This window comes from Notothenia rossii (genome assembly GCF_949606895.1).
Source record: "Notothenia rossii genome assembly, chromosome: 6".
Classification (NCBI taxonomy): Eukaryota; Metazoa; Chordata; class Actinopteri; order Perciformes; family Nototheniidae; genus Notothenia; species Notothenia rossii.
Genome location: NC_136909.1, coordinates 25,246,272 through 25,261,124, shown reverse-complemented (window position 1 = coordinate 25,261,124; position 14,853 = coordinate 25,246,272). Strand labels below are relative to the sequence as shown.

The 14,853-nt window shown below is 36.4% G+C and overlaps 3 protein-coding genes across 3 annotated transcripts; all 3 read left to right on the top strand.

The window, feature by feature from the left end:
• Positions 1-691: 691 nt before the first annotated feature.
• On the top strand, positions 692-4,557 carry enkd1 (enkurin domain containing 1). Its single transcript, XM_079687606.1, has 8 exons — positions 692-809; positions 1,582-1,672; positions 2,023-2,247; positions 2,450-2,622; positions 2,697-2,828; positions 2,930-3,072; positions 3,870-4,006; positions 4,123-4,557. Exons 2-8 carry the CDS (start codon positions 1,588-1,590, stop codon positions 4,281-4,283), a joined length of 1,056 nt encoding a protein of 351 aa, XP_079543732.1. The 5' UTR covers positions 692-809; positions 1,582-1,587; the 3' UTR covers positions 4,284-4,557.
• Positions 4,558-4,998: 441 nt separating this feature from the next.
• Positions 4,999-10,194, top strand: polb (polymerase (DNA directed), beta). Its single transcript, XM_079687607.1, has 14 exons — positions 4,999-5,210; positions 5,555-5,612; positions 6,076-6,142; positions 6,661-6,735; positions 6,860-6,918; positions 7,092-7,141; positions 7,303-7,354; positions 7,482-7,536; positions 7,615-7,687; positions 7,776-7,846; positions 7,969-8,055; positions 8,180-8,247; positions 8,926-9,065; positions 9,195-10,194. The coding sequence occupies exons 1-14, from the start codon at positions 5,150-5,152 to the stop codon at positions 9,287-9,289; spliced, it is 1,011 nt and encodes a 336-aa protein (XP_079543733.1). The 5' UTR covers positions 4,999-5,149; the 3' UTR covers positions 9,290-10,194.
• A 1,302-nt stretch (positions 10,195-11,496) lies between these two features.
• dynll1 (dynein, light chain, LC8-type 1) lies at positions 11,497-13,834 on the top strand. Its single transcript, XM_079689177.1, has 3 exons — positions 11,497-11,647; positions 12,390-12,528; positions 13,443-13,834. Exons 2-3 carry the CDS (start codon positions 12,397-12,399, stop codon positions 13,578-13,580), a joined length of 270 nt encoding a protein of 89 aa, XP_079545303.1. The 5' UTR covers positions 11,497-11,647; positions 12,390-12,396; the 3' UTR covers positions 13,581-13,834.
• Positions 13,835-14,853: the final 1,019 nt, after the last annotated feature.

Here is a 14,853-nt window from a genome sequence, read left to right as displayed (position 1 = left end):
AGACTCTTTCACCACTCGGGGGAAATGACCTCTGGCTAGTGGCTAGTGTTTTAGAATAGGGTGTTTTAGCCCTGAGATAAATCTGTCAGGCGTACCTAAATATTAGTGCAGTGTAGTATGCTGCCTCCTTTGTAGTCTACCCAATCATATAGTAACATTTAAGTTTAGGTTACACTAGTTTAGATTAGAACAATAAGCATTGCGGTCGTAGATTACTAAATTAGATTTGTTTTTAATGTGAACCTGTAAGGCAATGCTCAGGGTATCAGTATTTACACTTACACACGCCCCAGCAGGATCACATTAGAAATATACCTGCTAGAACTTAAAACTGCAGGTGAGCACACGCAGGCTGTGGTTTATCAAAACGAATTACCTTTTGAGGTGCAATTTGCATATTCGTTCAAGGTGTCATTCTTATTGATACAGTTATCAGCAATCCCTTTATAGAACCTCAGCAAAAAAGTCCGCTTTAGCGAAACATAATTGTAAGTTGTTGTTATTGTTATTGTTGTTGTTGTTATAATTCTTCTGCATTGAACGTGTCATATTTCTGATAAAATCCCAACAACCTATACATTTACAGGTTTTTAATTTAAAATTGGTTTGAATTTATATTGTGTTTGATAAAAGTGGGACTCGAATAGTATTTTAGCAGCCCAGAGGAAACCGCTCTTTTCTATTAGTTCTAGTTCTATGTACAACTGCCCCGTTGTCATGGGGAAGAGAATTGAAACAAGTGTTGATACCTCGGCGTCATCGCTCTGCGTGAACAAAATCCTTAGTGATAAACAACAGTACAAATAAAGGTAAATAAACTGTCTTGACTATTCTAATGCATCGCAACCCGTTCCAGTTGTTTGGTCGACGTAAAGACTTCCAATATTTGTTAGTGACGTTTGTCTTAAATCATTTCTGAGGAGGAATACGTCGAAATGGATCGTGTTGATTAGCTAACTTTACAATAGGCTAGCGCTAGCTAATTAAGATAACATTAGTTTTATTTAGACAGCGTTTAGGCAACTTAACGTTAGAAAGCAATCTAACTCTTGATGAACTACATTTTGATTACTATAATATCAAGAACGACTCATTGATTTGTTCATTCATTCATTCACTCTCATACTGACTAACTATTGATTAACATATAAACGACAATTCTGTATAGTTAGTCATAGTATGATTTTATCACCTTCTAGGATATATATATCGCTAGAAAAATTGCTGCTATTACACCACCTGTAGTGCAGAGGTAATTAATTAGTTACTTATCTAGCTTGTCATTAAGTAAAATATTTCCTTAGCCTCTCAGTGCTGACCTGGATATGTCCAGTAACTTTTCCCCAACCTCAAACGAGAATAGATTTTTTGTTGTGTTTGGGATCCTTTATCAGTGTCCTAACATTATTCTTTCAGCCTCTGGTGTAAATACTCTTTAGCCAGGGCAAACCACTGCTCACTTTATGTTCAGACAAAAATACTTCTCTTTGCAGGCCCTTGCGATTCTGTTAGGTGCTGTTTCTGCTCAGCTGATACTGTAACTTTAACTGTTTTCATCTCCTTTTTTTGTAAAATGTACAGCTTCAAATGTGTGAAGGACCTTCATCGATATCTGGGCCAATCCCCCCAGATCCTTCTCTGTTTCCACAGTACTACAAGCGACCTGCTTCAGGTTAGATGAAGCCTCTGGGCTCTGCTATATTAAACCCCCTTTAACAGTGTTTTTATTTTCCAATGAATTTGGGCAGTAAATAATATCTATTAGCTAAAGACTAACTCCAACTGTTGTTTCCATTGGGAATTTCAGTTCAATTTGAGTTAGTCTTTTGACATCCATGAGTGTGTTTTACGTTAAATAAATGATACGTTAAATAAATGATATGTTAAATAAATGATACACAAAAATCATATGCAGGAAACTGCTATTAAAGAGTAATTTTCTGTTCATATTTGATAACTCATTGTTTATCAACCAGTCATGAGCCTCAAGTAACCTTGTTCAGTTTTCCTTTCTTTCTCCAGCACGTGGCCGTTTAGAGGGAAACGACATTGGGAATGTGGCCCTCCTCTCAGGGCCGCTCGCTCCAGATCCTGTGTTGTACCCTCGCTGCTATAGTGCCCGTACCCCATCACATCCTCCCCGTATCGGCCCTAATGCCACCCATATTCTTGAACGCGGACAGAGAGGGGTAGTTGGGGAACTACTCAAACTAGGGGGTGTCTCTATCAGCCCTGCTCCCAAACAGAGTAAGTGCAATTGTTTGTTTTTTTGTCTTTGCTGAAAAAGAGTGGTTCTGTTTTGTCTTGTGGTATACGTGTATCTTATTATTTTAGTTTTCCCTTTTTCATTTTTGAGTTGTTAAAGCAAGTAAGGTAGTTTGATTAAATACTTGCTTGATCCGAAAATGAAAAAGATATTGAAAAAACGTTTGTGATTCTTCACTCTCAGAACCGCGAGTACATGACTTTGGTAAAGAGAATGTGCGTCGGCTTAGGGAGATTCAGAGGCGCTGCAAAGAGCAGGAGTCCGAGAGGGCACTGTCTCGTCCAGCTCCAGTCAAAGCTCTTTGGACCTCCTCCAAATACGAGAACGTCCCATCCAGGGTGATGGTCCAACTACAGGTAGGGAGTATTGCAAATTCTTAGGTTATAAATATGTTCTCTTGATCCCTTTTAATCAAGTCTCCTCCTTGCAGGTTTCTAGTCCAACTTCTAAACCACAGTGTCAAAACTTTCTGAAGGCCCATTCTACTGCTCCACCAAGACCACGCTCTAAAAACTCTGCTGTAACTTTGCAACGGCGGACCATACAGGACCACGACTTGCAAGTGAGAAGTGAAAATAAGTGTTTATTCAATTCAGAGAGTATTTATAAAGGAAAAAAAATTCCTCTTTTTTAAATTCTTTATATTTCTGTTTATGGATACAGTTACAGGTGCAAGGCCAGACGATAGACTTCGTAAAACATAATGCCCGTTCTGCAGGAAAAACCGGGATGCGTCGATCCCAGTCATTGACCAACCTTAGAGATAAGCCTGTGCCCATGGCAGTTAAGGGACAGGTACCTCAATAGTGAGTATTCACATCAAATCTTCTATTTTAACTGAATATATTCTTGGGAACTTCTGGGATTCACAGGACATACAACTTCTTATAGGATTTAAATGCTTTTTCTATTTAAAAAAAGTATATGTTAAAAACCTATGACTCTTCCCAGCAAGCAAGCATGTTTGTCTTTGTCTTGTTTCTTTATTATGATCCCCATTAGCACTAGCATGAGCATTGGCTATTCTTCCTGGGGTCCTCACACACTCAAAACATAAATAAACATACATATAACAAAATTAAAACAAAACAAAACAGCTCATCATTTCATGCAATTTACAGTGCTGTATGAAGTGAAAACTAAAATGGTCATCCAATTATCGCCATCCTAAGGCCAAACAAAAGTAAATACAAATAAGTGTACATAATAATATATGCATACATAGCCACAGGCACAGTTCAAATTTACTTTATAATACTTAAATATTTTTTTAACAACCTTTTGAAATGTACTTGAGAATTTTCCTGAATGATGTGAACCGGTAAAGAGGTCCAGCTGATCATGGCTCTGTACATGACTGTTTTCTGTCCCATATTTGATTTCGATTTGGGTAATACAAACCTTCCTTCTATTGTTTGTCGTGTTTGATAGTTATATTGTGCATATTGCGCTATAAACCTTTGTGATAATATATCTGGTGAGTGAGTCACTGTAATATTTCTGACAAAATGTAATAAAATATAAGTTGACCTCTGTCAACTTATATTTTAGGTTGACACCCTGTTACTCATTCCTGTTATCACTCTCATTGACACACATTCAGTCTGGAGGAAAGGAAGGAGAGGTGGCAAATAGAGGAGGAAGAGAAGAGGAGGAACGCCCCTGATCCTACAGCCCCGACTGGTCACACGCTGATGCCTGAAAATAAAAGACAGGAGACACTGAAGTCCCTCAAAGAGAGTATGTCTCTGTTGTTCTTTATTTCTGCCCTTGTATTAATGATATCAACACAACTTAAGCTACGACATGGGTAGTGAGTATTTGCTCTTCTAATTGTATTGATTTTGTTTCCTCAGCCCATCGCTCACTGGTGACGGAGCTGTTGTCATTCCCTCTCAAAGCTGACAATCTGAGTATTCGCTCACGTCGGGCTCATCTGGATTCTAGGCTTTCTGAAATTGAGGAAGCCATACAAATATTCTCCAGGGACAAAGTTTATGTGAAAATAGATTCCTAACAATTTAGAATCTGGAGAAGGTCCTGTATATGTGCTGCTTCATTAAGCATCATGTAAAATAATGCTGAACTTGTAGAATTCATGATTATTTATACGTTAGCAATTTTTTTCATTTCTATAATACAAGTGATTATTCCATAAGGTCAACCATTGAGGCTACTGATAATCAGTAACTTAAAGAACAATTTACATGCTACTACAAAATATGCATTTTTAACCTACCAGATGCAATGTAAACTTTACATTAAAAACTGTTCCTTTGGTAAAACCTTGTTGGATGTGTTTTTCTTTTTGTGTAAAAACTGATTGTAGGTTTGTAATAATTAATATTTTGGGAAGTGTATATATATAAAAAAACACTTCTTAATATTATGTTTGGCTTTTAATGCTGAAGATGTTGCAGACTGCTAAAGAAGTAATTATTTCTCTGTTTATCCGGATTGGATGAACTCCATATTGGTTCTGTAAAACTGTCATGATGACACAACTCAGTGATCACATACACATTGTAGAAAGAATATCTTTATTAGTAAATATATGTCCTTAATAATTTAAAGTATTGTACACAAACTTGGAATACCATTGAAGACGTTAATTTTATCCAATACACGTGTTTCTGTCTTCTACTAACGTTACGGTATATCGTTTTATGAAATTAAAAAGTGCCGTAAAAAAGGAAAACCGCTGAGTATGTATGACGTGTTGACGCACGCCCCGCCCCCTGTGCGTACTTCGGTCATTGTTCGTCTTGAGCTAGCTAGTGTGCTAGTTAGAATCGTGCAAAGATTACAGAGGTTTAGACTTCGTGCATTAATATAAGACCTTTAAGTCTTACAGCAGACATCTGAGAGCTTGTCAAATCAACAATGAGCAAAAGGAAAGCGCCACAGGAATCCCCAAATGAGGGAATTACAGACTTTCTTGTCGGTACGTGAATGGAAGGGACGGTTGAGTTTGGCTAACAATAGCTAGCATAGCACCAGGGTTTAGTTTTTAAGTACAACTAAACTTACTTGGCACTAGAAGTAAATATTTGTAAAACAAATGTGCTAAATGATGTGGTTTGTGTGTCGTGTTTATCATATAGTTTGCTTTGACCTAAAATCTGAGTTTTGTCAGCTCTGACGCTGATAGTCACCGTGTTGTCATTTAAAGGCTTCCTGCCTTCAGCTGGGTTGAGGGAATAAAACACATTGTGAACATAGTTTCAATACACTTCAGAGGTGAGAGCTAAATATAAAAACCATTCGATGTCTCTCTTGTCATTTCAGAGCTGGCCAATTATGAGAAAAACGTGAACAGGGCAATACACAAGTCCAACGCTTACAGGTAAGGTCTGAAGCTTCAGCAGTGAGAGTGCTTTGATAAGATGCCTGAAATACAACAAGGCATCTTAACAAAACAAATACATCAATATCAGATGCATATAGAGCATAAATCAAACTGTCAGTTTAAGAAACAATCAATTTACAGAAACGATTTTAGAGGTGTTTAATTCACTTAATTCATGTATAATTATGCACACTACAAACTACATCCTCCAAAATAACCATGAAGTAAAACATATATGAATACATTTCAATGTTTTAACATTCATAGAGGTAGGGTTTGTTGTTATGTTTTAGCCTGGCAAATGAGTGAATAATATATCTAATGTTATATGGGAAAAGTAATTGAATATTAATTTTGATTTGGCATTCAAAGGCAGCTTTTTATCAACAAATGATTTGCTTCTTTAAAGTCCTTATCATGTTCTATTTTGTATTAATCCTTTTGCTTTTTCCCTGTCTAGGAAAGCAGCATCAACCATTTCTAAGTACCCTAACAAAATCAGAAATGGCGAAGAAGCCAAGAAACTGGTATGTGCTCTAGATTTGGTTTCCTTAAAAACACATCAGTGAATGTTTGAAAAATGAACTGTTGACAATGATCAAGAGGCACATTTTGTGTAACAATAACAAACCAAGACACCGCAATGCAGAGTCCAGTCCTACAATAAATACTACTTTTTAGAAGGTTGTCATTTTTACTAGTTGTAGTGGAAGATGGTGCAAATATACTGGTTCTCATAGTGAATTCATAACATTTCCTATTTCTTGGATTCATTTATTATTATCCATCTTTGTATTGAACAGGGAAGCTGACTTGATGTTATTTCTGCTTTTCTGATGGTGTATTTCATGTAATGCTGCCTGGAAACTGGAAAGGACTCCATCACTGTGTGTCTTCTCTAGCACTACTCTGCTCTTGTTTCCGGGGACATGTAGAGCGCTCCGCTGCAGCCTTTGTTTGTCAATAGTACTACATCTTACATAACTGCTGCAAATAGCTCTATTCAGCTCTCTCAATTTTATTTTTTATTTTTACATTTCAACAGGAAGGTGTTGGAGCTAAAATATCAGAAAAAATTGATGAGTTCCTGCAAACTGGCACGCTACGGAAACTGGAAAAGGTTAGTGTTATATTTAATACACGTCACGTGGTAATGTCTGAATAATGCCGCATTGTAAGAGTATGCGTATAAAATAGCTCACTTTAAATGTATTGCACAGACTGATGACTATTTTTTCCTCTAGATTCGTACCGATGACACCAGCTCTTCCATTAATTTCCTCACCAGAGTGACTGGAATTGGGTATGTCATTGGAAATCATCTAAATCAAATATTTATTAATTGGATATTCAAACTGAAATGCACCAGTTCAGCAGCCACTCCGGAGTGATGCAGGAATGTTAGGATTTTAATACTGATATAGTTTTAATATAATGCTTCATGTTACCAAATGCATCTCCTTGTTCTGACTTCAGCCCTGCTGCTGCCAGGAAGTTCTTTGAAGAAGGGGTGAAGACGTTAGAAGGTCTGTTTATTATAATTTAAAAAAACATTTTGGTAGAAATGGCTGAACATTTTATATGATGTACAATATACCAATCTCAACACATGGGCACAATGTACATTTAGCTTTGGTGTGATTTATAATCGAGCAATGCTTTTTTCTGTTTCTTGTTGTATTCTTAGATCTGAAAAAGATCGAGCACAAGCTAAACCATCATCAACAGATTGGACTCAGGTAAGTTTGGCTGGATGTTGTCTGTAAATGTGTAAATACATTCATTAAAACCCAAATAATCAAATATATTAAAGTCTTTCTCTATTATCACTCCAGCTGTTTTATGAATTATTTTTGCTGCTTTCAGGTACTTCGAAGAATTTGAGAAAAGGATTCCACGTTCTGAAATGGAGCAGATGGAGGTAGTTGAAGTTTTAAAGTTTTTGTTATCTTCTATTACATTTTATTGAGAGTTTTCTTAAACCGTGTGTTTTGTTTAGACTTTTATTCATGAAGAGTTGAAGAAGGTCGACACAGAATATATTGGAACGATCTGTGGAAGCTACAGGAGAGGTAAACTTTCCCTTCAAGTTGAATTTAAGTTAATAGTAGTTCAAACTCCATTATTGAAGCTATTGATTCACATGTTCATAATTTCCAGGTGCAGCATCGAGTGGTGATATTGATATTTTGCTGACCCACCCAGACTACACCTCTGAGACTGAGAAGCAGGTAAGACTCTTCTCTAGGGTATCTCGTTCAAAATCAGTATACCGTCGATATTAAGATTAACTGCGGTTCGACTTTTGTCATCTTTTAACAATTGATTTTGTTGCATTTATCTTCTTTTACAGCCTAAGCTCCTTCATGTCGTGGTGGAACATTTTGAGTCCATTGGGTTTGTGACTGACAATATGTCCAAAGGAGACACCAAGTACATGGTGAGGCTTGTAGTTATTATCTCTCTGGTGCTCAGCTGTATGTGTGATCGATGTGTAACACAGTCAGTTCCCAGTGCATAAAGAACATCACTGTGGTCACAATGTGCTGGATTTTGTTTTCTAGGGAGTCAGCCAGCTTCAGAAGAGCGTAGAGGATGAGGAAGAATACCTTCACAGGCGTATTGATATCAGGTGCCCTTCTTTATATTGCTCATATCTATCCTCTTTAGGGATGCACCAATGAATGGGCCTCTCGAGGAAACTGTCCGGTCGATCCGATATTAAATCTCACACTTACACACATGTACTGCATGATGGTCTTATGTCACACGTAGCAGCACAGACATTACAATCACAGCCACACACATTTACATTATTGTTAAATACTGATTTTGAAATACTTTTGTATTGATACATGTATACATTGTTTTGGATCTATAATTAATAGTGGCCTTGTACTTTCTGTATAAAAACAATTATGATTTCATTAAGAAATAGAGCAGATGGATAGTGTTCTAAATAAAACTGAATTATTTACAAAATAAACTATAATACTTTTCCTTTATTCTCCTATGATATGCATGAACCTTACAAGTCAATATTGAAAATAAGGTACAGAAATATTTATGTATGCTGTTAAATATAGTTCTTAGAAAGAAAGAAAAATTGGAAAGGTACGGTCGGGCTTTTAAGAAATCAGGAAATGCAATTGCTGCATCTCTAATTATTTTCCAATGAAAACATTGCCTCTACGTACAACAATACTCAAGAGGCCCAGTACAGAAGAATATACCAAGTAGAGAAGCAGCTTTCTCTACTACTTTCTCTGTCTCTACTGCTCCCTGACTGACTGTTCTCCATTTCCCCAAGGTTAATTCCCAAGGACCAGTACTACTGTGGAGTTCTGTATTTCACTGGAAGTGATATCTTCAATAAAAACATGAGAACTCATGCTCTGGAGAAAGGCTTCACTCTCAATGAGTACACCATACGGCCTGTTGGAGTCACTGGTGAGTCTCAGTCCAATGTGACATATGACCCTGCTCACTCTGTCAGCCATGTGGTTCTTCTAGCATCAATCCGTAATCAATGATTCATGCTCTAACTATCAGCTATTTTCCTCTCTCGATCTGTTGTAGGTGTGGCAGGGGAGCCTCTGATGGTGGATAGTGAGAGAGACATCTTTGAATACATCCACTACAAATACAAAGAGCCAAGTGAGCGCAGCCAGTGAAGTTTACAGATACTGTACATCTGCATTGGAAACTACAGCTGTCCTATAAACAAGATCGGAAGCATGTGTACACTGTATATGTTAGTATACCGTACAACTATGTTCTGAAAAAAAGAACAACTAAAAACGAACCATCCCCTTTTAATGACTTTTCAACCCAAATGCATACACGTCTTGCAAAACAAAATTATAATTTAGATTTATTTTTTGTTTGATTTTCCCATAGCGTATCTTTGTAAAGACTTATTGGGCTCCTTTTTTAAATCATGCTCTCAAAAGTAATTTTATTTTTTACAACGCATATACATTTCACTTTTTATATAGCACCCTTTAACGCTTCGTTGTGCAAACATGTTTTTATAACTGTTACACATTCAGACACCATAGCGGTACTGCGGTTGTTCTTACTTTATGTCAATCTTTTTTTCTTTCTTATCTCAATCACCATGGACATTCAAGAATCCCTGTTTTTAAACTTGTGAGTATTTATTTTCCAATTTGGGCAAACTGATGAAACGGAAGGAAAGAATGCAATAAGGCAAATGTGATTTGTGGTTAAGGGGCTCCATGTTGGAACAAAAAGATCATCAATGTGTTGAGATGTGTTCCAGTTGTTGATTGATGTGTGAATGTTACTATGGTAGATTTGTTTCTCTTGCATGTGGTTGTGTGAACATTTTTACTTATATGATATTATTGTGCTTATATGGGTGGCATTTAGAAAGTATAAAAGTAATACAGTTATTCAACTGAAATACTGCTACCATGAACCTTGGTGATACAGACTTGAATCTGTATTGCAAAACTTAAATATTAGGATATGGACTCTGTTTAGTTTTCTTTATGGGGAGGATTGTAACCTTTTCTAAAAAGATATTTAACAAAAATAAAACCATAGAAACCTGTATGTGTCTTTTTGTCAAGTGTAGTCATAATATCTGGTCTGATATTATTTGGGATCATTGGGTCACATGACATAGAAGGTGTTGAAAGAAATATAAAGGTTTGCCAAAATGAACTAAGTCCAATAAACAGATGTGTGTCCCGGGAATTCAGTATACTAATAAGGCTAATCAAAAGAAAATAGTGCTGAATATCGCTAAAAATAATATTTAACCCAAGGTGGACTAAAAGGTGTGTGTGTGTTCTCCAGTGAATTAATAAATGGTATGGAGTTGAAGTCACTTGGTCACATGACATGTAAGCTTTTAAAGAAATTAAGGGGAAACGAACTAATTTTTACATTCGCATTAAATAGAAGGTGAACTCAAATCCAAATAAAAAGGAGTGGTCTTAATTTTACAGTGTTAGGTTTATATCTGGTTCAGATTGGGAGTCAATGGATCACAAGATATGGAATGTATTGAAATAGAAATTACACTTTTTAACACACATGTTAAATTATCCTTAAAATATTCTTGTAAAAATAGTTGGTACAATAAAAAGTTCATATTTGTCCAGTGTACTAAAACAATGATTGGATTTTGAGTCTTTTTGAAAAAGACATAGCCTACAGTAGGCTACTACTAGGAATTCTTTTTTTAAAGAAAAACTGAACCGCAACTTATGTTGCATACTATCATTTATAAATATGTATTCAATGTTTTATCCTTTTTTATGAAACTCTGCCATGACATACTTGATTATTAATCTTTTTTGCACACACTGCTGTATTGTGTTGCACTGTTGGTGGAGCCTGTGACCTAAGATTTTCATCGTCACAACTACACTGTAGCTATGACCAGCGCCATGACTAATAAAAGCTGAAAAAAGGTAATTTTTTGATTTTGTAAATGTTTTATGCCTTTATCTAAATGTAACTTGTACCCGCGCTATGGCATAAGGATACAAGCATAAGTCATGTATTGAACCAATAAGTTAACCTTTCCAGTTAGAAATAAATATGTTGCTTCTTCCAACAAAAATGTTTCACATTGAGTAGGGCTACATTTTCTTTAACTTCACTTACAACATGTTTGTAAACTAAGTACTAAAATATCCTGCCTAGTGCCTACCATCAGTGAGGCATGGACCATAGAATAACAGAGTGTTGGTTTTAAAAGAAAGTTATTTAGCATCTTTGGCATTAGCAATTTATTTACAGTGGTTGCCGCGGTAACGACCGTGCCGCAAGGCATGATGGTTGGAAATAAAATGCTGGCAGAAATACCCGAGACATTGGCCTGTACCAGCCAATGACAGCGCCCTGTGCATTAATAACAGCCAATGAGGATATGGCAAGGCAGCAGTCTTCTACCGCTACACACCCACATTACTTTTTTGTCAACCACTTCGCGGGAGTTGTCACAACAGGAGTGGTCATCTCTTTAAAACTAGACAACACTATACGAGAGACTAGTAAGTACATTTAACAATTTCACATTTTTAAATGACTGCATGTGTACTTTACTTAGTTTTCATCTTTATCAACACGATTAAATCTATGCCGACTGTTAGACGATGTTTATTTTTCCTTTTGCAATATGAATGAGTAGCTAGTTATAGCAACCGTTAGCAAATGAAAGGCTCGTCGTCGTTGAATATGCATGTCTCGATGTCTGTTAGCAAACCCCCATGACACCTTACTTCGGATAAGTCATATTTATCACAAACGTTATGTTATTATAAGAAATGTGCCTTTTCCTGGTATCCTGCACGTTAGGGCAAATGAGGCTTGCCCTTTCGCTGCTTTATAATGTTAGGTAACGTTAGTGGAAAATGGTCTTTCATTTAGTTTAATAGGATCCTGGATTAAACCTTGGACAAAATTGAGACGATAATCTAAAATGTCTTGCGTATCCATAGAAACTACGCAGCGCGCGCATCCTTTGAGCTTGATGGAAGTTGTTATGCAACACTTGTAGAAACGGCTAGTTCACATTATGTGTCAGTTATTATGTAACGATAACTCGTCACCGACAAACGTAAACTATTTTCTTTGCTTAACTGGGTGATGACAACCAAGTACGTTAACCATACCGTATCGTTTAAGTCAATCGATGACAAGGACTGTTGGGATGCTCAGGGTCTTTTGCATTGTGTGTGTGCGCCAATGCGCCCGTGAAGATGATAAATCCTCCGCTGTGTTTTGGTTTCCCAGGGCAACCATGTCTGACAGAAAGGCAGTGATCAAAAATGCCGACATGTCGGAGGACATGCAGCAGGACGCCGTGGAGTGTGCCACTCAGGCCCTGGAGAAGTACAACATCGAGAAAGATATCGCTGCATACATCAAGAAGGTAAATACTACTGCTGACGCATCTTCCATTCATTAAAAGTCTTAAAGTAGATTCAAACAAAGTTAATCTTTAACCTGCTGACTTTTGAGCAACATGTAGTATTTCAAAGAAATTGACTTAATTCAAAAAACAAAACCAGTCGGTGGCAATTTAAAATCTTGGGTTTTAGGTCTTTCAAGCAAAACGAGAATCTAACGCATTACAAATATGCTTTTTAAATTATAGGGCTACATTTGATTTACATTAATAAAGAGATGCATATTTGCAGTAGACAGTATTTCAAATGCACAAACGAAAAGAAACTGGAATGTGGCGATGTTAAGCTATTTGCGCTCACTGGAAAACCCATCTGGGCATCATTCACTTTTCACCCTAGCCTGGTATTTGTAATTGTTTCCACTCTTCCTGAAGAAACAAGTTCCTCTTGGATGGTCTGTTCTCCAGAAGCCAACATGCCCACATTTTTTATCTCCATAGTGACATTCCTGATCAAAGTAGGGAGGACCACACCTTTTTATTGTCTTACAAAACCGCTGGAATATTACCTTTTGAGCTTCTATATGTTGGGAATTTGCAATATAAAATGCATTTTTACCCAGAAGATCATTGAAAGGAAAAAAAAAGATGCTTATCAAACAAATTAGTTATAAATTCAACTTAAGTTTAACATTTCTAAGTAAGAAATATGTGCGTCTTGATCGTGGCCCATTGTTCACAATAAATCAACCATATCCAGTTACAAAAAAGTTGTTGATACGTAAAAATGTATTACTTGTCTGTTGTGATATAGCATATTAAACTACAAATAAGAAACATTACTTCACCATATAAGCATTTAATAATGTATTTTGTTTTCACCTTCAAACATGTTGGACCACAAATGTTTGATGAATACATTTCTTCGCCCCTCACAGGAGTTTGACAAGAAATACAACCCCACCTGGCACTGCATCGTTGGGAGGAACTTTGGCAGCTACGTGACCCATGAGACCAAGCATTTCATTTACTTCTACTTGGGTCAAGTCGCCATCCTGCTGTTCAAGTCGGGCTGAGAGAATGCATTTTCTCTAAATCAGCTGACCATACTACATACAGTACTGACTGATTTGACAAAGGCACTTATCATTCCTTGGCAAGGGGCCGCTGCCTTTTTCTGTGCTGCTTTCTACTTTGTTCTGTTTTTGAGGATAAAAAAAAAAACGTGGCCATGTTAAAGAGATGAAACACTTGTATTTATTTTTGTCTTGTTACATTAGACATGTCATTTTTTTAATTAAAGTGTAGCTGTTAAGCTGTCTGGGTCCAATGTCTGGTGTGGTCACTTCATTATACACTAACTGAACCAGGAGATTGGTAATATTAGCAAAAGGCATAACATTACAAGTGGGATAAAATCCTATATTTGCAGTGAACAGTGGAGTGACTAGATAGGCAATTTACATTTTTCCGCCATAATTTGAAAGACAAGTCACTCGTCATGCCAGCTTCTTAGAGCTTTTGTAGTAGAACAATTATCTTTGGCTATATCTGATCATTTATGGTTGATTGCAAGGGATCAAAACAGAATAAACCTGGTGAAATATAACGCATTTGAATGTTCAAACTCTTTAAACTTTAAATTGACTGTACTAAAGTATTTAAAAAATATAGTTCAATTCATTTGTATGCCATGTCCCACTCCATTTTTAAAAAAGGGGAACATTGTGTTTTACCACATTTGATTACCAGAGATGGCAAAGTACTCACATCCTTTACTCAAGAAGTTCAGATACTAGTGTTTTGAAATACTGTGATAGAAGTACCGACTGATTTAAATAGCTGACCTCACTTTAATGAATGTTTTGATGCTGAACAACGGCAAAATTAAGTTTTCATTGGTCCCTTTGAAAACCAGGAAATTATGAATTCAAGTGTTAAAAATAGACCCTCAATTACTGATCACACCATCTAACAAATTAAAGTAACAAACCAGTATTGAAAAAGTAAGTAGAAAGTACAGATATGTGTAAAAAGTCGTCAAAATAAGTAGTGGAGTGTACTGATACCAGAAAAATGTACTTAAGTAATGAAGTATTTGTACTACACTACTTCCCACCTGTTGATTAATCAAATTACTAGTTTTGCAAATCGGTTCTCATACCCACTTCATGAAATACAGGCATAGTTATGCAATTAACCATTAGCTGTAATGCACAACATTAAAACTAATTTTAATTACTGCATCAAAAATAATCCATATGCAACTAGAGGTGAGTGCTTCGTTTTAAAACCATCATCTACATTAAATATTCATACTTTTTACATGTACCATTTAAAAATGCAGGC

What these genes read in the sequence shown, in the direction of transcription:
- polb (XM_079687607.1), top strand. Translation starts at nt 5,150, where the DNA reads ATGAGCAAAAGGAAAGCGCCACAGGAATCCCCAAATGAGGGAATTACA. An exon ending in CACAAGTCCAACGCTTACAG is followed by an intron (nt 5,613 to 6,075) that starts GTAAGGTCTGAA and finishes TTCCCTGTCTAG; the next exon opens with GAAAGCAGCATCAACCATTT. An exon ending in AGGGGTGAAGACGTTAGAAG is followed by an intron (nt 7,142 to 7,302) that starts GTCTGTTTATTA and finishes TTGTATTCTTAG; the next exon opens with ATCTGAAAAAGATCGAGCAC.
- dynll1 (XM_079689177.1), top strand. Translation starts at nt 12,397, where the DNA reads ATGTCTGACAGAAAGGCAGTGATCAAAAATGCCGACATGTCGGAGGAC. An exon ending in TCGCTGCATACATCAAGAAG is followed by an intron (nt 12,529 to 13,442) that starts GTAAATACTACT and finishes CGCCCCTCACAG; the next exon opens with GAGTTTGACAAGAAATACAA.
- enkd1 (XM_079687606.1), top strand. Translation starts at nt 1,588, where the DNA reads ATGTGTGAAGGACCTTCATCGATATCTGGGCCAATCCCCCCAGATCCT. An exon ending in CAGCCCTGCTCCCAAACAGA is followed by an intron (nt 2,248 to 2,449) that starts GTAAGTGCAATT and finishes CTTCACTCTCAG; the next exon opens with AACCGCGAGTACATGACTTT. An exon ending in AAGGGACAGGTACCTCAATA is followed by an intron (nt 3,073 to 3,869) that starts GTGAGTATTCAC and finishes ACACACATTCAG; the next exon opens with TCTGGAGGAAAGGAAGGAGA.